A 24340-nucleotide genomic window follows, 5' to 3' on the forward strand; every position below is an offset into this window, starting at 1 on the left:
TAAATAATCACTGATAAATGTGATTAATTTATCACTTTTACCTCGACTGTCGGTAATTATTCATAATAACCGGCGATTATTCATAATTTTCAATTTATCACATTAACCGTAACATACTTACTTCTTCAATCGCGAGAGACGTACCTAACGGAGAACATAAGTATGATACTAGAATTTATGAATGGAATGAAAAATAATTATTGAGGCATGATATTTTTTTCGGGAAATCTGGGAATCTCTTCTCTCAGTTTCACCAATTCAACTCCTCCATAGCCAGTCTGAACTGAGTCTGAATCTTTATGAATTTGAATTTATGTTTGACTAAATAAGTTCTTTCCACTATGCTCCGGGTGATAGTAACCCATGAAACGACCCATGAATTTGATATCAATTTCATATGATGTGTAGGCCGTTAGCAATGCTGTATTCCTAAGACAAACGCTAATTTCAAGACATAATTTACATCGACAGACTATAACAAATCATACTTAATATCATGACATTTCATTTTGAATGAAATACTTATTGCTAAGTTTGAATACATACAATAATAAATAAAACACGTCAAGAAGCAGACATTGCATTATGACCATTCGTTATAAAATATCCATTATTATTATATTTTACTGGTATATCTAGCGCACAATTGAGTCAGTGCCTGATGTATGGGAGGGGTGACATTGACATATTTATGACAGAGCATACAAATCTGAATCTGAATCACATCTGTGTGCTTACCATAAGTTTACGTTAGGTGTGCTCGTTAGCGACTTCGTAAAAAAATTACATTAAATGTATGAGATATTGTGCAGCGCCCCTAGCGGCTACTTTCAAGAAATAAAATCTTCATAGATTTTTTTGACGTACTCGCTATAGTCCATTCAGCGTAAGAAAGTAATTATGACACTTCTATTTAGTGAGGCGCTTCTTTTAAACCTAATCGATATTTTTTAGAATCGAGAATATTTTCTTAAGAAATCTAATCGACTTTTTATTTGTTTGATTTTTAATTTTATCTACGAAAAATCAAAATTATATTTATGAATTTTAATTATCTGGATATGGAATAAACGTTGTTACATAATAAATCACAAAGAATTAAGTATTATGCATTTTATTCAATAAAAACCGGCCAAGTGCGAGTCGGGCTCGCACACCGAGGGTTCCGCCGTACAAACGTAGCGGTTTACAATTTATGACGTATTAAATCAAATTACTTACTTGATTCCGTTGCGAGTAGTGGCGAATTTCAAAATATGCGGTATGATTATTCTTTATTTATTTATTTTTCCTATATTTGCATTATAGGTAGGTACCTACCTCAGCGTTTTGAATTTTTGCGTTGATTTAGAATTTCTCACAGTTTAGAGGCAATTAGATTTAAGAAGTGTTTGATATGAATTTCAACTTTAATATCTCTACTCGTTCATGTGAAAAAGGGTAGGTAGTAAGTTTATAATAATTAAAAAAATATTTTATGTCATGTAAGCAAAAATAATATTTTAAATTTTATATAACTTCAAATTTAACATTTTCGCAATTTTTCCTTTATCTGTACTATCTAACGTTGTAGGTTTTGATTCCCTAGCGTGTGACGGAAATTCGTCTAAGGTGTCGGTATAAACTGCTGTATCTTTTGATCGCGTTAACTTAGAAGTTTGATTTTTTTACTTCTTAAAGGGACAATAGATCTAGGTATTTGGTATAAATTTCAATTTGATACCTTTATTCGTTCGTGAGAAATAAGGTAGTAAGTTTCATTTTATTAAAATATTTTTATTATATTATACAGGGTGTTTGGCGCATCGTGTGCCAAAATGATTTGGCGGATAGAATGGGTCATTTCCTATATTTTCAGCCCCCATAACACGTTCCATGCCAGGCGGCTACTTTTATATTAATTTTTTTAGTAATTTCACCAAAATACCCAAATCGCATCATTTAATTTCGATTTAAAAAAAAACTACTAGGCGTAGCCTCAAAGTAAATATTTTGTTTTGACGTGCATTGATGTAGGGTTGCATCAAATCTAAATTTACTGGCAAATATCATCTAGTTTTTTTTTAATTCAACTTTGAAGTTTTCCGAAAAGTTTAAAATGAACTGAACATTTAAGTTTACATGGCTATAATATTTTTTTTAAATGAGATAGCGATCTTCGGATTTTATCAAAACTTCTCTAGTCTATCCCCATTCAAACGGAATACTAATCTTGTTTAAATAATAACAACAACTTCACAAATTCCTTAAATTAGTGCATTGACTCTACTCGGACTGATTTGCGAAATTTGTGTTTATAGCCCCTTTTTGTGTGAATAGCACGTTAAATACCTTCAGGTAAAAAATATTTATCTTATGCAATGTAAAAACCTTTTCCCTATCGTTTTTCAATGTGGATTTCTTGAAATTAAAGACGAAAATAATTATTTTGATCGTTTATTAATTATTACAAATTTTGATCAAAATTTCCGCCTCGGCAACGTATACACTCACGACATCTTCTTCTAATTTCGACTGTTGTCGTATGCAGGTTTATTTCTCTTTTTTTATTACTACAAAGGCGTTTTCTATTCGTGGATTGGAAGAGATGGCCCTATACCACTGTATATGCCTGCACGTTCCCCAGACCTAACTCCGTTAGATTTTTACGTCTGGGGACGAGCTAAAGAACTGGTGTACTTAATGGAAGTTCAAACAATAGAAGAACTACAACAACAAATAGAAAACGCCTTTGTAGTAATAAAAAAAGAGAAATGAGCCTGCATACAACAACAGTCGAAATTAGAAGAAGATGTCGTGAGTGTATACGTTGCCTAAGCGGAAATTTTGAAAAAAAATTGTAATAATTAATAAACGATCAAAATAATTATTTTCATCTTTAATTTCAAGAAATCCACATTGAAAAACGATAGGGAAAAGGTTTTTACATTGCATAAGATAAATATTTTTTACCTGAAGGTATTTAACGTGCTATTCACACAAAAAGGGGCTATAAACACAAATTTCGCAAATCAGTCCGAGTAGAGTCAATGCACTAATTTAAGGAATTTGTGAAGTTGTTGTTATTATTTAAACAAGATTAGTATACCGTTTGAATGGGGATAGACTAGAGAAGTTTTGATAAAATCCGAAGATCGCTATCTCATTTAAAAAAAATATTATAGCCATGTAAACTTAAATGTTCAGTTCATTTTAAACTTTTCGGAAAACTTCAAAGTTGAATTAAAAAAAAACTAGATGATATTTGCCAGTAAATTTAGATTTGATGCAACCCTACATCAATGCACGTCAAAACAAAATATTTACTTTGAGGCTACGCCTAGTAGTTTTTTTTTAAATCGAAATTAAATGATGCGATTTGGGTATTTTGGTGAAATTACTAAAAAAATTAATATAAAAGTAGCCGCCTGGCATGGAACGTGTTATGGGGGCTGAAAATATAGGAAATGACCCATTCTATCCGCCAAATCATTTTGGCACACGATGCGCCAAACACCCTGTATAACTAAAAAAATGTAATTTTCGCAATTTTTCCTATATTTGCATTATATGACAATGCTTTATGCCAAATTTCAAGATTCTGAGTTTACGGGAAGTATCCTGTAGGTTTTGATTCCTTTGCGAGTGTCGAAAATTTGTTGAAAATATCGACATAATCGGCTGTATCTTTTGATTGGCTTGGCTTAGAAGTTTGATATTTTCACAGCTTAAAGGGACAATAGACCTGAGTATTTCATGTGAATTTCAGCTTGATACGTTCACGCGTTCTTGAGATAAAGGGTCTTGACAGACGGACGGACGGACAACAAAGTGATCCTATAAGGGTTCCGTTTTTTCCTTATGAGGTACGGAACCCTAAAAACAACAATTATCTATGACAAACAACTCGTGGAGAAATCGCGTAAAACACAACCGGCCATATAAGGCAAACGCACACGTACTGACTGAACTTTGACCTTCCTGAGAGAATAATTGGGATTCGATGGTAAGATGACAACCATACCGATTATTGATTGGTTGCGATTGTTCTTGTCCATCCCTATGAGCAAAAGGTCCGATTAACGCATTATGCATTTTACATAATATTTTTTCACAAATTTTAATAAATAATAAACTAATAAGTATTTGAAATTCTTGTTTAGGTTCATTGAGAAAAATTATTAATTGTATTTTGAAAGGATAAAGTCACAAAAAAGTGATGAATTTTTATACCTCAATATTTTTATTCTTAGGAAGTTGGATTCATGAAACGAAATGTTTCATCTGTCTAAATCACCATCATAAACTGAATGAACTATAGCGAGCACACATAACGTAAACTCATGGTAAGTACACTGAAGACATGCTGACATTTGACGTCCGTCATATCTCAGGCACTGACTGAGTTAAGGGCCCTCGCCCACTGCGACTTTTTGTAGGGATGCAGTCGCGCTGCTGTAGCGCGTTGCAAATGCGACTAACACGCGTTAAAGTCTGTTCGCCGAGAGTTGATAAATATTATGAAATGTCTTGCAATAGCGACTGTCGCTTAATTATCGCATTCTGTATGGCGGGCGTCGTTTGTCACAACGCGCACTGAGTACCATGGTACGAGACACGCAGCTGTCGTCAAGCGCCCCGGCCGGCGGGCGGCGGAGGCCACAGCGTGACCACTTTTAGTAGATTTCTACTTTTTTGGTAGATTTGAGGCAAAGAGAACGATGATTTAGTAGTGCGAAATCGTTTAGTAGATTTTGGTAGATAATTGGTATTTTTAGAACATTCTTATAAATGGTAGTCCAAAATTAAATTGTAACCGAGCCGAGAATCCAGGCCAAAAAAAAGGCCAGGCCAAATAATCTACCAACTTTTTCATTATATCGACAAAAATAATTAGCGGGCCGCAATTTATAATGAGTTTAGAACCTCTGATATTTATTTTTTTTTATCAACTCTCGGCGAACAGACTTTAGTAGCGATGCTATCGCGCGTTTCGTAAAATGTCGCCGTGGGCGAGGGCCCTAAGCCCTATAATATTGCTTTAATTAAAGTAAATAAAAAATCCTTTAAACCTATTTAAAAAATCCCCATAACTATAATATTATCAGTAGAATTTATTAGATCACTACAAATAAAATAAATAGACAATCTCAAAACTTGGCCCCAATCTACCTTTACACGTAACTTAGCAGTTTTCTCTCTATTTTCACTTGCAGTTTTTCAGTTTAGAAACGATAAGGGTACGATAATCTTTTTCAAGGAGATCAAAGCCATGAATGGGCACAGTTATGCTGACCGGGATAAATCTACCAAGGGGATACTCAAGATCGTTACAGAGGCTTGACAGTTCTGCATTTTATATTGTGATATTAGTTTTATACGACAATAACTGTTCAATTATGTAGATTTTATACTAAATCATGACTTATTATAATGTTTGTGCCAATATTGACAATGTACAAATTTTATGTGTATTATTATTTAAAAAAATAGTAAAATTTATATTTCTTTCATTTGAGTTTGTTTTAAATGTTTGTGTTGTCTGTGAGTAACTCCAATCCCTAAAAGACAATGCCGGAAATTGGCGTCTTTTTTTTTTCGCGCGGCCATCGACCAAACCTTGTTTTTTGATTACAAAATAGTGTAATAAACCAAACTTAGAATGACATGTATGTATACCTCTAAACTCAGTCTGAACTGAGTTACGAGCATCAGAAGTTTGATGATTTTCATACTAGATTTGCTGTTTGGGCACAAGTTTTGTAAGAAATTGCAACAAAATAATGACATTTTATGTGTAAACAAACAATACCATCCATTAAAGGCTCCAGACATCAGTATGCAGCAGAATCAGCGCAATAAAAAAATAGCGCAATATTTTGTTGCAATTTCTTACAAAACTTGCGCGCAAAAAGCAAATCTAGTATGAAAATAATTAAACTTCTAATGCTCGTAACTCAGTTCAGACTGAGTTTAGAGGTATACATGCCATAGTAAGTTTGGTTTAAAACACTATTTTGAAATCAAAAAACAAAGTTTGGTCCCTTTATTCGGTTAAGGACAGATTCTGTTTAGGACAGATTAGGTTTACGACAGATTCTCTTTATGACAGATTCGTTTTATGACGGATTTTGTACAGTCAAGAATAAAATGTTTTTTTAACCAACGCAACATCTCATGAATAGAGTTAACCAATTCCCCCTACTATGTAATATAAAATTATGGAAAACTTCTTTCTATATATGTTACTCTGGTACCTATTGTGTATTTATTTTAGTCGTATGACTGCTTATGAGTTGCCGAGTATTCCATTAATAGCGTCGTGTATACGACGAGAGCACAAACTGAATATTTTGAAAATGTTTTTTATTTTAATTTAAAACGTGTGACTGAAATATTATGATGTGATATTATGTAACTAGCGGCTGCCGTACGTCGTACGCGTGGACCTCGTTTTACCCATATCGTTTCATGTTGATAGATGGCGTTTCACGGCATGAATATTTACGAATTTCAAAAACAGTAGTTTGTCCAGCGCTTTTTTTTATTTACTACTAGCTTTCCGCCCGCGGCTTCGCCCGCGTGTACTACATATTTTACGGAACCCTATTTTTTTCCAAAATAATATTTAGCCTATGTTACTCGTGAATAATGTAGCTTTCGAATGGTGAAAGAATTTTTAATAACGGTACACTAGTTTTTGAGCCTATTCATTACAACCAAACAAAGTTTTCCTCTTTATAATATTAGTGTAGATATTTTGACGTTCATAAGTGCCACCTGTGGTCTAAATTGAATTAAATATTTTTATTTTGATTTTGCTGTAGATTTTAACCAATGACGATAGATGGCGCTTTTTAGACGTCTTATTTATTTATTGAAATTCATTTGTCACAAAATCCGTTCAGTAGTTTTTGCGTGAAAGAGTAGCAAACATCCAGACAATCATGACATCCAGACATTCAAACTTTCGCCTTTATAATATTAGTAGGAAGTAGGATTATATTATAATCTACATCTACACTAATATTATAAAGAGGAAAGATTTATTTGTTTGCATTGAATAAGCTTCGAAGCTACTGGACCGATTTGAAAAATATTTCAAACTATTGTGCAAAGTATAAGATGCAATTAATATTTTAACTTTTTTTTGTTCAAAACTAGTTAGCTAAATAAACTTTTTTTAAATAATCTGTCTTTTGAATTTATGTACTCAATTGTATTTCTGTCTTAAAACGAATCTGTCATAAAGAGAATCTGTCGTAAACCGAATCTGTCCTAAACAGAATCTGTCCTAAACCGAATAAGCCGTTTGGTCGATGGCCGCGCGAAAAAAAAAAGACGCCACCTTCCATACAAAATCTGGCATTGCCATTTATACTAACAAAACTTTAGACATGGGAAATAATAAGGAATTTGGTGTATAGCGTCTGTTACTAAACAAATTCCATTCATATGTAAGGAATATTGTCCGATATTATTACAATCTTTGTAAAATTTCACCTTATCAATTAATGTCTAACGTATCAAATTCATATCAAGTCATAAAGTTTACTTATATTGAACTAGATTAACTTTAATTGCTTTCAAAGGTAAAGAGATTTTAACACAGTTGCTATGAAAACTCCGTCCTCTATCTATAGGTATAAGGACTTCATTTGGTTACCTTTAAAGGTCAGCCTAATGCGATCAATACCCATGCACTTTTTTATGAAGGCCATGAAATTAGTCTAACCTTCTTAAATATGGAAATGACTGGCCAATAAGTACCCAGCGCTTTGTTTGAAAAGGTAAAACAATTGATTATTTAATAGTACACAGTATCGTAAAATTAGTTTCCTATGAACCCATGTAAATGTTGACATACAATACACTAGTAAACTAGCCGTATCTTACTGCGCCACAAAACAATATTCCATTCATTTTCTATTGATCTAGAACTGCAAGCAAATTACGAATAACAAAGCATTAGATCATCAAAGGCATGTTTCCTCGTACTTGCAGGAATAATACTTTAAAATGGGCATGCTTTTTAGTGTTGCTTAGGGCGTATTTACGGCGAAAATGATGCCATCATCATACTTTTAACTATCAATTAATCACAGTATTTACGACCTACCATGTCAGTACTCAGTATCAATCTTAATCACAAGTGTTAGCAAGCATAGACAAGGAATCAAGGCTATTTTTGTCCACATATCGATATTCTTACTAACAATCGATAATATAGTAGGTTCATGCATTTGTTATCATGCCAGGTACCACGTAGCGCAGTAATATTCGACCTCTGAAATTGTAAGTAACTGGGTGCAATCATACAGATATCAGCATTCACATCGCTTTTGGAATCGTAATTAGTTGTGTCCGTTTGGGTAAACGAAGTATGGTTCTAATGATAGCTAGGTTTTAGGCGTCCACATGCTACGAACATGCTAGTACTCATTAGCGCTTATACATTAAAAACTGCTTAGTTTTACTTCATTTTTAAAATCGTATAACTTCTATAGATGTATTTATCTATTTTACAGGAGCACAGTACACCTTCACCGACAGTCACGCCGTATCTATGCAGACAACGAAACATGGGCTCCAGAACCGAGTCGAATAACTCTATGACAGCCAACGGACAACAAACCAGGTCGGCTACTTGGAACCTTGAAGCTTTAGAATGCGGGTTAGTAGAGTAGAGAGAAGTAGTGACAATTATCCGGCTCGAAGGACCAATTTTTATGCTAATAGCACAATGTTTTACAAATTAGTTGGAATGTCAAAGTGCATGGCAAAAAAGGTTAAATGGTAGCGGTAGAGATAATTGGCAATCGCAACGCATTCTAAAGTTGAAGGTTTTCACTTGGCACATAATTCTTATGAAAAACATCGGATAGTATGGATGATGCACAACCTAATATCAAGCTGGGTGCTACGTTCACTATTAGAAATTATTGTCTTTAGATTTAGACTAGACTTCAGAATGAGTGAATATCTTACACTCCTCATTTCACTTGACACATCTCAGTAGCGTCAGAAGAAGTGCCTTCTTTGTGGAAGTGACTAGCACCAGTCACGTCAAAGTACTCCAGAGCATGTCTTTATCATAACGAACGTGGCTGGTGATCATGTACCGATGACAACACATCAAGCTACAACTGGCATCTTGGGTAGTAATCGTTACTTTACAACAAAATGTAGAGTTTGATGTGCTGTCAACTGTGCAAGCGCATAATACAGGGTGTTTGGCGCATCGTGTGCCAAAATGATTTGGCGGATAGAATGGGTCATTTCCTATATTTTCAGCCCCCATAACACGTTCCATGCCAGGCGGCTACTTTTAAATTAATTTTTTTAGTAATTTCACCAAAATACCCAAATCGCATCATTTAATTTCGATTTAAAAAAAAACTACTGGGCACAGCCCTAAAGTAAATATTTTGTTTTGACGTGCATTAATGTAGGGTTGCATCAAATCTAAATTTACTGGCAAATATCATCTAGTTTTTTTTAAATTCAGCTTTGAAGTTTTCCGAAAAGTTAAAAATGGACTGAACATTTAAGTTTACATGGGTATAATTTTTTTTTTAAAAGAGATAGCGATCTTCGGATTTTACCAAAACTTCTCTAGTCTATCCTCATTCAAACGGTATACTAATCTTGTTTAAACAATAACAACAACTTCACAAATTCCTTAAATTAGTGCATTGACTCTACTCGGACTGATTTGCGAAATTTGTGTTTATAGCCCCTTTATGTGTGAATAGCACGTTTAACACCTACAGGTAAAAATTATTTATCTTATGCAATGTAAAAACCTTTTCCCAATCGTTTTTCAATGTGGATTTCTTGAATTTAAAGACGAAAATAATTATTTTGATCGTTTATTAATTATTACAAATTTTGTTCAAAATGGCCTCGGCAACGTATACACTCACGACATCTTCTTCTAATTTTCTCTTTTTATTACTACAAAGGCGTTTTCTACTCGTGGATTGGAAGAGATGGCCCTATACAGTGGCCTGCACGTTCCCCAGACCTAACTCCGTTAGATTTTTACGTCTGGGGACAAGCTAAAGAACTGGTGTACGTAACGGATTCAAACAATAGAAAAACTACAACGAATAGAAAACGCCTTATTAATAATAAAAAGAGAAATGTGGCTGCATACGACAACAGTCGAAATTAGAAGATGTCTTGAGTGTATACGTTGCCGAGGCGGACATTTTGAACAAAATTTGTAATAATTAATAAACGATCAAAATAATTATATTCGTCTTTAATTTCAAGAAATCCACATTGAAAAACGATAGGGAAAAGGTTTTCACATTGCATAAGATAAATAATTTTTACCTGTAGGTATTTAACGTGCTATTCACACAAAAAGGGGCTATAAACACAAATTTCGCAAATCAGTCCGAGTAGAGTCAATGCACTAATTTAAGGAATTTGTGAAGTTGTTGTTATTATTTAAACAAGATTAGTATACCGTTTGAATAAGGATAGACTAGAGAAGTTTTGATAAAAACCGAAGATCGCTATCTCTTTTAAAAAAAAATTATACCCATGTAAACTTAAATGTTCAGTCCATTTTTAACTTTTCGGAAAACTTCAAAGCTGAATTTAAAAAAAACTAGATGATATTTGCCAGTAAATTTAGATTTGATGCAACCCTACATTAATGCACGTCAAAACAAAATATTTACTTTAGGGCTGCGCCTAGTAGTTTTTTTTTAAATCGAAATTAAATGATGCGATTTGGGTATTTTGGTGAAATTACTAAAAAAATTAATTTAAAAGTAGCCGCCTGGCATGGAACGTGTTATGGGGGCTGAAAATATAGGAAATGACCCATTCTATCCGCCAAATCATTTTGGCACACGATGCGCCAAACACCCTGTATAACAAGAAACTAAGGCCTAGTCCGCACTACGGCTAAACCGCCGCGTTTTTAACCGCGTGATTTTATAACCAAGTAAATATAATGCAAGCGTCCGTATTGCTATTTTCCCAGAGTATACGTTTCAGGCGGTATCTGGTTTGGCGGTTTACCGCTTGCGGGAAAAAATCGTAGTGTGGACTCAGCCTAATACTGATGCAAAAGCTGATGTCTCTTTCTCAAGATGTAATTAGTTTTACGTTCAATCACTAGCACCTAGCTTGGTTCTTGCACCAACCTAATCCAAGCCTGAGCGTACAGTAATTAGTGGTTTCTTTTTAGTTCCCTGCTCCCATCGCCCATGGTGGAAGGTGAGCTCGCGGTCTGACAGGCTGGCGTGCCCTCACGGCCCCAGTCGCACGTTATATGTGTGGCGTGATAGCGAATTGACGAGTATTCTGTTCGCATTGAGTGATTTCTTATTATAAGCACAATAGACAGGTCTCACTCTTTAGAGAATTAACGACTCTCCCAGGTCGAGATAAGGTGCAGTTTGTTTACGAAATAACTGTTTAAATAAACTAGAATAACGTACACGTGCAGGCGAAAGTGGACTGTATTGTCACCTATTTTAGTGTTGATCTAAAGACAAAAGATTATGTTCTAATATTTGACACTTGCGACTGGGAGAGGACAGAATAGGTTAAATTCAGAAGTGAGACATGCCGTATACCTGAAATATGTAAAAAAACAAATGAAGTACTGACGCAAATAAACTATTGATCGATTGAATCGATTTGTGAAGTAGTTTGACCTGACATGTTATCACGTGATCAATCGCTATGACCGCATGGCGTAACTACCTCAAAATTCGATTCAATTTCACTTTATTTAATGTTCTTTACGTAGGTAGTCTGTCATTTGCATAAAGAAATAATGAAGCATATTGTTTACATAGTATATTATGTAAATGACAGATTATCATCGCGTAGAAACGCGTTCAGTGGCCCCATTTTCATTTGCTTTTGACTTTTAGAAGGTAGATCTAGAAAATCGTTAACCCTAATTTAAAAAAATAATAAAACGTTAATTTATTTCTAATTTAATTCTGAAATCACTCCAATTTATGAATGTAGATTTGCTTGGAAAGCTGGAAAGTGATCGTGCGATTACATTAACACAAAAGTATTCGTAATTTAATTGAAATTGTACGAGCTAATAAAATGTAATGTATTTGTATTTTACAATAGCCTCTTTACAAAAAGTTTCGCTATTGTTAATACTTGATTCCGTTCCTTTTGTATTAAAAGCCTTGTAGAGACGTGGTAACTCGTGAGTCTCAAATAGTGTATGTAATCACTGCGGTTGTTCTTTGAAATTAGAAACCTGAAAATTCGAATGTTTTTATCTCTCTCACGCATAGCAAGTTGCTTGCATGTGCGATAGTGACAGACATACCCGAAACCACGTAAACGGCTAAGCCCTATTGAACTACTTCAACAACCATAATTTAACAATATAATATTAACTAATGATGCGGGGTGATTTTAAGAAATAGGCAGGCAAAAAATTTGGCAGTGCCTATGCCTTTAAATGAAATCTAATGCCTAACTAAAGAAAGGTTATTTTTCCAAGGCCGCGTCGATTTAACAGATACACTGTTTTTAGTTGCCTGTGACTCACAGTTCCTAAAATACAATTGTATTCTTATGTCCACCCGATTAGGGTGCAAAATTATACTTAAAATAATTCGGTTGCAATTTGGATGTGTTGTTTTATAACTAAGCATAGTTAAGATATCCGTAGTTATTACTTAGCAATAAGGTGGTAAATACCAAAACAAAGTTGTTGATTACTTTGCTACTGTTTACTTCTGTTGAAAATATTATTTTGTCTACAAGACATGATTTTAAATTGTATAAAAAACATTTTGTTGCGTATAGATTTTGACATGGTTTCCGAATTAATTAACAATAAGTATATTCCAAAGTTTAAATCATTAAATAAATTAATCGCTCTTTTAATGTAATATTGACTAAGTTATTACATTTAATAATAATTTGACGAGCTCGGCTGTTATGGTAGATTAGGCTATTTGACTGGTTTATAAAAACCATCTTAGATAGTTAATACTCAATGGTGTTTATTGAGCCCATAAAAGTATTCTATTTCTTCCAAATATATCGAATAAAAATTTACTGTTTAAAAATAGGGAGTCAAATAATCCTGGCACCCAATTAAAAAAAAATCGGAAATAAGTTAAATTTTTATATGTCACATATTATTATTTACTTATTAATTTTATTGTCAAATAGCCTATTGAGGTGTTATTCTGAATAATTTTAGCGAAAATATTAAAGCATTTATTTGTGGATTATAGGCATACCTAACGTGACACCCAAAGAAGTTAAGTATGAAAATTAATTACCGAAGATTTATTTACGTCGACGACTTTGTCCTGATAAGTTTTGTATTTATCCTTATTCCTTATATAAAGTACAATTGCACCGATATAGCTAATATTGTCTTGTCTAGTGATTCAATATTGTTCTTATGTTTTGATGCTCTAATTACTAATGAGGTCATTGACCATTTAAATCTATAGCCACGTGTATACATAATTGCATACTTTACCTAAACAATCTTATCAACGTAACATCACCTGATAATTATGTTAAGTGGTTTAAGTACGCATTAATGTACTCTGATACTGAGGCGAACGCAGCGACAAACGATCAGAGGTCTATCAAATATTGTCTGACAATATCAACAATATTTAAATCGTGCTAGGATCAAAACGTTTTAGTCCATAGAATATTATTGAACTTGGGACGTTTGAAATTATTTATAACTTATAATTGCTATTATTGCTTTCGAATTAAGATTGAAAATTGTGTAACTACCCTTGATTGCACGGACGACAGCTCTTCAAAGAAAGTACTGCGCCATCTTATGAAATTGTAAAAGGCGTTATTACGTAAAAATGTATAATTTGATTTGTTGTCGACTGTACACATAGCTTGTCAAATATAACAGCGCAAAACTGCTCTTATTTCATGCTAGATAAAGGCGATCTCATGGTCAACTGTCGTAAATATTTATAAAATCCAAATACTGCAGTAATTTTATATAACTTTAGCATATTAGATAATGTTTGATCATAGAAGCTTCCTAAATGGGTGATGATCAGGTAACGGCGACTCGAATAGCCTTAATCATCCACAAAATGTGTTCATGTATCAGCAAGTGACAGTATATACCTCGGCTAGCAATAAAAGAGTAACTCTCCAAATATATGCATTTGTAGGACAGTTGAAATGTAAATAACTAGTTGTATTATAATAATAGTTCCCTAAACACTGGCAAGAACTATTTCTTATACTTAAAAATGTGATCGTAATCTTAGCTTAGGATGTACCAGGCGTTGCTAGCATTTTGTAATGTATTATGGTTTGTACACGCTATGGCAAAAGGATGACACTTTTTTATGACTGGCATAAAAGAAACAAAGTCGGAAAAAAAACACTTTTTTTTTTATTGTGACGAAATTTTCCAGCCAGCACTAAGTTATAAGTTTCTTGGACGAGACTTTCCTAAAGATTTCCAACGTTCAATTGTTTTCTTAAACCCCTCGGTTTTATTTTATTGACCTCACCTGACGGTCAAACGGTCTTGTCTGCTTCTTTAAAAAAAATCCATAGTGTGTTCTTACCATTAGAAAATGCGGGTATACTTTGCAATGACGACTAGATAGACAATCTTACATAGCAGACATTAGTTGATGCACTTTATCAATGATATCGTTATCACGTTTCATACACCTTAGCGGGAAGGTCACCAAATTATCAAGACTGTAGATTTAATGATAAATAATGTTATAAATATTTGAGAACAAAAACAAAATCTTTCCGACTTTCATTCTCAGATATTTACGCGTATTCGAAGATTTATAAAAGTATTAATATTTCAGTCTTCTCAATAAAGTGTTTTAGCGATATACGGCTACAAAAATTTAGAGTTTTCTAAAAAATCTCCCGCTATTTATAACAAAGGTTAATTATAAGCACATTCATATTAATGCATATTTAAATCTAATTAGATAGTAAAGCGTGAAGTTTATACAAGCTAGACTGGTTAAAATAATTAAAAATTAAGGAAAGCGAAGGGATTAAAAGATACGATTGGGTAAAAGTGGAAATTATCTTGTTTTCGATCAATATCTTGAAGATAATACCAGTATCTACAATAGGTATGTCACTAACGAAAGCATATTAATATTTCACCTTCAGAATAATATACTTAACTACCAATTTTCTAAAGAAATATCAAAGTTTTCAAATGTAATGTTTTTGTTAATAATCATTAAAGATAACATTAACCTATCTGTCCCAAGCATAATAACTATTATTGATCGATCACGGGTATTTTCCAGTCGAATTAAAATCATGGTCTACTTTTTACACACACACTGTTTTATCAATTTTTCCTTCGTAAATATTGCAATAATCTATTATTTAAGCTATAATAATGTATAATTTTACAAATGAATTATCAACAAAATATATTTACGCAGTTGTTACGGCGAAGGTACGACTGATGTGTTACAGGCGTTCGCTCAAAATGTACCTATAAATTGTATTTATGTACAAATGTAGGGTAGTATTGTACGTGTAATACACAGTCTGGACGGGGTCTGTTTTACCGCATTTTAGGTATATTATACGCCCTTATTTTATACATAATTGTATTTTATTTATCGAATAAAATGCTGTTTAACAGGCCAATAAATAGTTTTATTTTTAAATCGTATTAGTTAATTTTGTTTTCTCAATCAAACGTTGAAGATCATGATTGAATGTTAGAGGAATTGTGGATGTATTTTCACAGTTAATAAAAATATGTATTGAATTGAGGCATTTTAATGACAACCCAACTTTCTGATACTCAAAACTATTTATTAAAATATATTCTGCTCCCATGTGCACAGTGATTAATGTCATATAAACTACGCAACAACTTCAAATCCAAAATATATGTATGACTATCCTAAAGAAACTAGACACAAAAATATAACTCCAAAAACTCCATCTAAAATTAACAATCTAGGTATGTCTATCTATTCTACAAATCTTAGTAGGTAAATCTTCATTTAAAATTTCAATCAGACTTCGTCTTTAAATTTCGAATATACAACAAAAATCAACTCAATCAATCTCGAAAAATCAACAATCAATCAACAATCACTGCAAAAAATTAATAAAAACTCCTATTTTTAAAAATAACAAGACAAAATCATTTAGTAGATTAGGTACCTTTATTACAAAAGCCATTTAGTTTTGTCTATGGAAAGTTACTTCGGCGATTAATTTCTCATGTGTTCAAAGTTCAAACCTTTATTATGTTGGATCTAATAAAATTCTTCGTAGCTGCCCAATCGTAATTATGGACCATAATATAATTATGGTCCAATATGTGTTAGCCTAGGCGCAGACCATTGATTTTTCGTCGGCCGATAGTTTAATCGGGCAGTTAATCAGTATGGGCATGTATGGAAGTGCGCACATTACGCCGATTGATTCGTCATACAAATTAGAATCGGGCCCAACTATCGGCCGACTAAAAATCGGTGGTCTACGCATAGGCTTATAGTCCGTATACCGGACTCCCAGAATCTTGCAAGCAAATAAGGTCCATAATAGGGTCCAGATAAGGCATAATCTGTCCAGAATATCTATCTATCAAGCCGATACAAGAATGCCGATGGAGTCCTCACTGGTATGAGCCGTGTGTCCCCGTTAGCAGCGTCAATCACCAAGTACTCCCGGCCGTTGATGATCTTTGTTTTTGTGGCAGCGTTCACCTGTTATGGATGGAAAATTACTTTCACGTCTCTTATGCTTCAATTACACCAACGCGTGCAGATCGCCATCACCGTCGTGATCATGCCAATGACAGGTCGCGCGGCAATGACATTGGCCTTTGATCGCGCAGTATCTACATTAGGCGTCAGTCCATATGATACAAAACTAGCACCTGGCTTGATGTTCCGCTAAAGAATGAAGCTTTCATTTAGAAATGCCAAATCAAATGCACATGTTGATCGCCAGAAAGAATCAACCAAGCTTATGCTAAGCGCTTCATCCTTCAATCTGTAAGTTACGCCCGTATTCTATGTATATTATGTGTATCCGTTTATAAATTACTATGAGGTCACAGTGCGCGTGGACGCACAGGGTGACACACGAACCAATCATAGAGCTCTATTCAACGCTGTGCGTTCGATTTGCTGCTTCACTTAAGCAAGTATCGTTTGTGAATACGGGCTTCAGTTATTGTAGTTAGTCAAAAGGCTATCGAATAATCCCTTGTACGACACCTACCTTGATCTTAGGGCTCCGCCCAAAAATGGAGTCGTAGGGCGGAGGTCTGCTGTCATCATAATTGTAAAAACGAGGATTCTTCTGGAACTTGGTTTTCTTGCGTTTTGATTTGTTGCTCTTCGAATCCTTGATGATGTAGCGTTTGACGATGACCTGCAAGAAAGAAGAGAAATCGTCTCTCTAGATCAGTGGTTCTTAACCTTTAAGTCACGAGCAAAGGTCACGAGGGACCATTTTACCACTGTCTTGTCAGGGACCACTTTTTTTTCCAAAATCCTATGAAAGGGGAGATCGATTTCGCCCACTGTGCGCCGTTTACGTTGTGTTGACTCGACTCTATCACGTCACGTCACTTGTTTGTTACGATGTCTTCGTGGACCACTTGGAATGCCTCCAGGGTCCACCGGTTAAGAACCACTGCTCTAGATGATCAGTGGTCATTCTTTTGTTCGCGATCAACTCAATATGAACGGATTTTCATCCGGTTTTCACCAATAGAAAATGGATTCATGAGCCAGGTCACTCTGCTTTGTCCCCATGGGGTGACAGAATGGACAAAAAAGTTTGATCTTTCCCCCTGTTAGCGACGAGGAGACTGTTCGAACTGTTGGGTGGGTATCATAACAGACCAGCAGTGGGCAAAAGCTTGTTACTAATACATATTTTTATTCATACCTCTCCAATAAATACGGCAATAGCAGCAGCGAGCCCAGTGAACATGATCATATACGTCATCAGAAGATCACTGTTCAGAAGTTGCCGGTCCTTCGACTGTAGATCCAGGGGACATATCTTCGTGCTGGGCAAGTCTCTGTGTTCCAGGAAGTCCACTATGCCGGCTTGTAGGACGTATGTTAAGCTGAAATGGAATTTGGAAATGAAGATCCTTCATGGTCGAAGCTATGATATTGGTCCTGTAAGGAGGATGCCTAAATAACAAAATTAAATTATAAAAAAATTCAAGTCACTTACCTAACGGTGGGGCTCCTTCGAAATGTAGTGGAGGGATTACTTAGGGAAGTATGGTAAGTCTCTTTCAGTTTTGTAAGTAATTACTAAATATCGAAGTTAGAACCCAAAACCAAAGCTTATGCGTTATGAAACTAAGTAGGTACTTATTTAGTAAGTAGGTACTGCTTGTACCTACTCGTAGAATAGTAAACAATAAATAACGCGAATGGTGTTCGTGGTTCATAGCGGCAAAATTTACTTACACAGAATCGAAGATAACAGTCAACTTGCTGTTTTTAGGATACGCGAATCCCCTCAGCTTCTTCATGAAGAAATTGGGAGCTATGACGTAGGTGCATCTGTCTGTTTCCGCGACGCCATCCCTTGCCTTTCTGAGGTAGTCTCCATACATTAGCTCGTCGATCCCGACCCGTTCTTCGACCAATACAGCCCCACCGTTCACAAGAGGAAGGTAGTCGTACAAACTGGTCATGGAACGAAACTCAGCCCGTCCGGTGGATATCATACGGCTGAGGTAGTAAAGGACTTCGTTGGGCTGCAAAAGGTCAGTCAAGATTGCTATATTAATGAATAACCGACGCAGTGTGCAAAGCTGCCATCTAAACTCAGTTTAGGACATGCAAAAACATACTTATATTGATCGATCAACTTTAACAAAGTAGGTAGGTAGGTACGTATATTCTGTTGCTCATACTATCATCTCACTATAAGTGAAAGGACTTGAAGATACTTAATAGAGGACTTGGAAAATAAAATGACCCCGGACTGCATGATTGGTGATTAGTTTTATCTCGTTCGTTCGTTTCAGCCAAAAGACGTCCACTGCTGGACAAAGGCCTCCCCCAAGGATTTCCACAAAGACCGGTCCTGCGCCGCTCGCATCGCAAATTTTATACTTATCATCATCATCATATGCAGGTATTATACTGCAGAAATAAACTAAACTTACACTGGAAACAACATACTGCACCGCGCCACCTTCCGCAGACACCCATCTATAATTCTTCTTATACAAGTCTTGAGGGTTCTCGATGTCCAGAGTGAATTTGGAAAGGGTGAGAAAGGCAGTCAGGTTCGCCGTGTAGAACGCGGAGAGCAGGATTATGAAGATCCACCAGGTTGTGAATAAAACTCGGGTTGTATCTAGAAGTTATACTGAATTTAGCAATGTTAGTTTACTAATACTTAGCTATTGCATTGCATTGGTCTCTCCATAACACCTGAATTATTTTTGTTTCACATGAATCACCTAACGAACGAATTGCTGTTCTTCTGACTTTATGTAGGTACTTACTACTTACTTAATGTTGTAGGTCTGCAGATTTCTTAGTAACTAAAAAAAAAATAACCAAATACCTACAGTAGTGCCTAAAGTAAAGCCATGAAAATGATTGATATTGATTTCTATTTCATGATATGAGGCTTTGTAAATAAACAGTGAGGACATGGTAGGTAAGTAATCCTGAATATATTACGCCAATCCAATCCTGCTTATTTAAGATTGCAATAAAATTAATGAACCATTCAGACTATTATGATAATGATGGCAACTAGGTACCTACCTACTTATGCCTAGTGGAGTAACTTATATTATTGTAGTATAAGTCCGTACAAGTTCATTGAAATTAATAATGGAGAACCTAATATTATGTAGGTAGGTACCTAAGTAAGGTAAGTACAGACCTTTTTATCTAGATGTTATACCTACGATGAAAATCGATTACACAATATTATAATACCCTACGTGAATAGGTTTCAGTAATAGTGTTCAAAAATTACACTTTGAACTATGACAAGGCTATGCTCATATTTCATATCCTACATACTTGTTCGTAAGTAATCATTTGTCAAAATGCTTGCCTCCGACTTGGCCATAATTTCGGTGTAATTACTTGAACATAACAATCATGACGAAAAGGTGTGACCGGAGGTGATGGATGACATAAACCATTAGCGATAGCATCTTTCATGTCAGGATTGATCGCAAACACAGGTAGGTAATTCCTATAATGAGTAGGTACTTTCGTATACCATTTAAAGTTATTTATGTTCAACACATTTTTGTGTAATATGAGGTTTATGATATCAAGGATTTAGGTGAAGTATGAACAATTTATTATCTGCTACATGGTAGTATAGTATACAGGATGATTCATTGGTATGGTCGAACAAAAAGGACCTAATTCTATTGCTAAAATTCAAAACTTTCCCCAAGAAATTCAATTTTCCAAAAAATAAAATTAACAACAAACAGTCATCAGCAATTAAGTATGAACTATAGGCACAAGTTATCCTGTGATAAGGGGGCGACATTATTCTTAGAGAATTTGATAAGTACTTACCTAGGTATTTGGTCGTATTCCTACAGTTCCTAAGTTGTTGAATTTAAGCAGTTGAATCAATCCTTTTTGTTTGATTAAACACCTGTACCTACCATTCTACCTTTGAACTCTTCAAAACAAAGCAAAAGGCAGAATAAACTTACTAGCGTCAGGTGCAAGGTTGGTCCCCTGCTTGATGAAGGCACCATAGACGAACCAGAAGCTAGGCGACATGGGGATGTACTTCTCGCCATCTGGAACCAGTCTAGACCGCAGCTTGGTCAGCAGAGTGATGCAGGGACCATACGACAATACTGCCACGAGGATCAGGTACCTGGTAAGAACTTATTTTTATTCAAGTTGTTGATTTTCCCACCAGCACAGGCACTTCTTCGCGAGGGTTTCTAAATGAAGCTATTTTCGTGGATCGATATAGCAATAATCTTTTGGATCCATTGTGCAAACGTAACATTTTTTATTCTAGTTATGTATAATTTAATTTTACATTACTCGTAAGTAGATGACATTATTTTTGCCTCGTCTCGTCACTTCGATCACTTCTGTCTTACATAAGAAACACGATTGGGGAGATTAAGGAGAGTTAATAGGAGTTCAATAGGTTTCCACGACAGCAGAATGACAAAGAAATCAGCGAGTGCAGGAGAAGGAAAATACTAACCAGACAGCGCTGTTAAACGGAGCTAGTAGACCTGAACCCGCGGCGGACTCCTTTGGTCTTTTCAGCATCATAACCCAGATGCCTTCATCCAAGTCGTAGGAGAAACTAACCTTCTCGTGGAACCTCGTCAGCTTTGGCAGAAATGCAGCTGCCATGTCCACTTGCTGTGACAAATAAAATTAGTTACCTACTTTCATAAGGGGGACCCTCTTTATCCAACTTTTTTTATTAAGTATTTCCAACTTCTGGACAAAGGCCTTCCCAAAGGATTTCCACATAGACCGGACCGTCCTTGGTTCATGCCTACCTAGAGGCAAAGGGCGCCTTTTCTACCCCTGTTGGAAGAATAGCCCTTTGGTCCAGGTTATTCCTACCCGAACCCTAATAAAACCTAAGTCCATCCATATCCCCAAATGGCAAGTATGGATAGGGCTTATTATCAGGTATCTTTGTTCGTCAAATCTAACTGCCTGACCTTAAATAATAGGAATCTGAACTCACGCTGTTATTAACAAGACCAATCAGAGAATCTTCCGGCTTGGCGCCGCCCATCTCGAAGTTTTTCTGGGGCACCACCACTTCATACGTGAAGTTGAATCTTTTCTGCAGAATGTCAACGAGGACGAAAGATACTCCATTTCCGATGAGCGTGCCATTCTCACCTCGCTCCACCCAGCTAAAAGGACGGTTCTAAAATGACGAAATTCTTTGAAAAATTAGAAGTGTTTGTGAATCGACGTGTTGCTCAAAGATGAGAGATTGAATAACAGGCGTTTTATGATAGGGTATACTTACATTGTAAGTTCCAATTTTCAGATGTTTTCCGTTGAGTTCCTTAATTAAATCTCGATACTGATGCAAATTCGACGATGTGTGTGACTCTAAAACCAATATCATAATGATGTTGAATGACGGACAACCTGCCCGAATCTTTTTTGAAATTCACATTACCTACTTAATACAGGGTTGTCGTACACCGGTTCGCAAAACGTAGCATTGCATATTGTCGATATAATTAATTCTATTCCGGTGGCCATGGCATTTTAAAAGCGGGCAACTGAATTCAGTACGCGCGAAATGGCAAAACAATCATGGCGCGATATTGAAATTGAAAATGTTGAAGAATCGGTAACCGCGTGGTTAACAATTGTGAACTGACTAACGAGGGGACTATAATGGGGGGTTGATTCGCGTCGTGCGATGTCCACGGGTTGACATGTCGCTACTAAGTGAGGATGAGCCCGCAAGGCAGCAAATGACACGATCGTAATGGGTCATCGGTACACACGCTATATTTATTGCACGTTAGGTCATTGTGGACATTACTGTAGGTATTGGATAATGCTGATTTTATGAACTTGCAAGTGACTACCGTGTTTCGTTCTACTGGTTCTACTCAGTAGGTACTAAGCCTTCATATATTTTAAGCTACAGTACCTAACCTTTTTAAAACAGCAAATTAACTGTATTAGCCAAATACTATTTTCTTAAATTTTCGAACTTTAGAACTCTACCAAATTAATACCTGCACGTGGACTGACGAGGACATGATCAATCAAGTTTTCAGTTCGAGATCTTCTTGATTTTTTAATTTTTAACTTAGTCCATCCATTCCAATGCAATTGCAATGTAATCTTACTTACCTTAATTCGCACAACAAGAATAGAAATAATAGAGTCTTCTCTATACATTTCCAACGTAACTTTCACATAATGCCCCCGAAGCAGGGGTTGATATAAAATTGTCAACGTAACGTAAATAACGGGATATAATGACAACCTTCATTACGTTAAGTACAGTACAAACATTATTAGGTAATCCATCAAATAAAAAATTCTTATAGACACTTTGTATAAACAGCAGAACATCATACATTTTGGTTGCAAAATCATACTTGTTACAACTACATAAGATTCCTATTTATATTAAGCTTAAAATGTGCCGTGCCTTCATACATCCTTTACTTACTTACTTACTCTTACTTTCCATTTGACTTCGTTTTTATGTACCTAACGTTTTTAAATAACATTTATTGAATATGTTAATTATTTTTGAAATTTATTAATTTGTTCTGTAGGTACATATTATGGTTGACTGGTCAAGAATGCCACACGGCATTAAGTCCGCGTCCATACACTAAATAAATAAGTAAATAACTTTTAATTACCTATAACATCTACGTTTGGGTGGCATAGTACTTAGTATTGCTTTTTTATGCACAATGAACACCGTACTCGTAAACATGATTTTAAAAGCGCTGAAGGAAGTAGTGGTCATCCAAACTTACTGTATAAGTAAATAACTTTGTCGTAAGCCCCTTTTAAAGCTTGTCTGTCTTGTAGCTAATTTAATTCTTAAATTATTTTATTATCAAGGATACAGCTACAGCTTGGTAAAAGTACTTACGCGTCAACAAATGAAACAATCACATCATTGTGCTTCCTCGCCTTGTCCGGGGGAATGGGTGAGAGAGCTATTGCTGATTTCATCGTTTTAACAGGTTTTTTCGTTTGGCAACACTGGTTTCCCGCCCTTTTTCCTGCAACATAGACTACAAACCGCGCGAATCATCCCCTCCACCAAGTGTGGGCGCCCATCATGGCGGCCGTCCATCGCTCATTGCGTTGCTGAACTTCGCAGGATTAACAAGGTTAAGAGGAAGTCCTGTCAGTTTATTCAGAAAAAATATTCAACATGGACGCCTCATCGTCTGGTGATGCTGAAAGGAGCCGGAAGAGGCGAAGAAGACGGAGGGCACCATCAACAAGTTCCTCTTCTTCAAGTAGCTCGATAGAACGGGCTAATTGGCGGCATTCTGCAAAAAGAGCTAAGTACCACAATTCCGATACTTTATTAGAAAATTTGTGTAACCAAGTTGAAGTATTAACGAATTTTATGCATAATATTGTTCAAAACAACGAAATCCCAAGTCAATCAATTTTGCCGGGTGCTACAGATAGTACACCCACGGCCACCTTAGAAACAGAATTGCAAAATGAGGGTAGTAAAGAGTTTTGTTTAAAATCCTTGCAAACAACATTAAAAGAATCTGGTTTTGGTAAAACTGACCAGGATCGATTTGACATCATTAACTCATTGCAACTATTTGGGTCACCTGATTGGTTGAACATTAATTTCATTG

At 35.4% G+C, this 24340-nt stretch overlaps 2 protein-coding genes across 6 annotated transcripts in view; one reads left to right on the forward strand and one right to left on the reverse strand.

The window, feature by feature from the left end:
• Positions 1-15135, forward strand: part of LOC135073083 (proton-coupled zinc antiporter SLC30A1) — a 40119-nt gene extending 24984 nt beyond the window's left edge. The window contains exons 8-9 of one of the 5 annotated variants that reach the window (XM_063967114.1): positions 8508-8617; positions 11189-15135. In XM_063967114.1, the coding sequence (XP_063823184.1) occupies positions 8508-8617; positions 11189-11234 (156 nt within the window). In that variant the 3' untranslated portion in view covers positions 11235-15135. Of the gene's footprint in view, positions 1-5195; positions 5491-8507; positions 9183-11188 lie in introns of those variants that run through there. The other 4 variants (XM_063967113.1, XM_063967116.1, XM_063967115.1 and 1 more) reach the window with 4 other exon arrangements.
• Positions 15136-16563: 1428 nt separating this feature from the next.
• LOC135073117 (glutamate receptor ionotropic, delta-2) overlaps positions 16564-24340 on the reverse strand; it is a 108203-nt gene continuing 100426 nt past the window's right edge. The window contains exons 2-11 of the mRNA XM_063967159.1: positions 22154-22255; positions 21994-22079; positions 21700-21888; positions 21199-21362; positions 20684-20853; positions 19148-19341; positions 18441-18733; positions 17902-18085; positions 17227-17379; positions 16564-16706 (exon numbers count right to left, since the gene is read on the reverse strand). Of these exons, the coding sequence (XP_063823229.1) occupies positions 16578-16706; positions 17227-17379; positions 17902-18085; positions 18441-18733; positions 19148-19341; positions 20684-20853; positions 21199-21362; positions 21700-21888; positions 21994-22079; positions 22154-22235 (1644 nt within the window). The 5' untranslated portion in view covers positions 22236-22255 and the 3' untranslated portion in view covers positions 16564-16577. The remainder of the gene's footprint in view (positions 16707-17226; positions 17380-17901; positions 18086-18440; positions 18734-19147; positions 19342-20683; positions 20854-21198; positions 21363-21699; positions 21889-21993; positions 22080-22153; positions 22256-24340) is intronic.

This window comes from Ostrinia nubilalis, chromosome 7 (assembly GCF_963855985.1).
Source record: "Ostrinia nubilalis chromosome 7, ilOstNubi1.1, whole genome shotgun sequence".
NCBI lineage: Eukaryota > Metazoa > Arthropoda > Insecta > Lepidoptera > Crambidae > Ostrinia > Ostrinia nubilalis.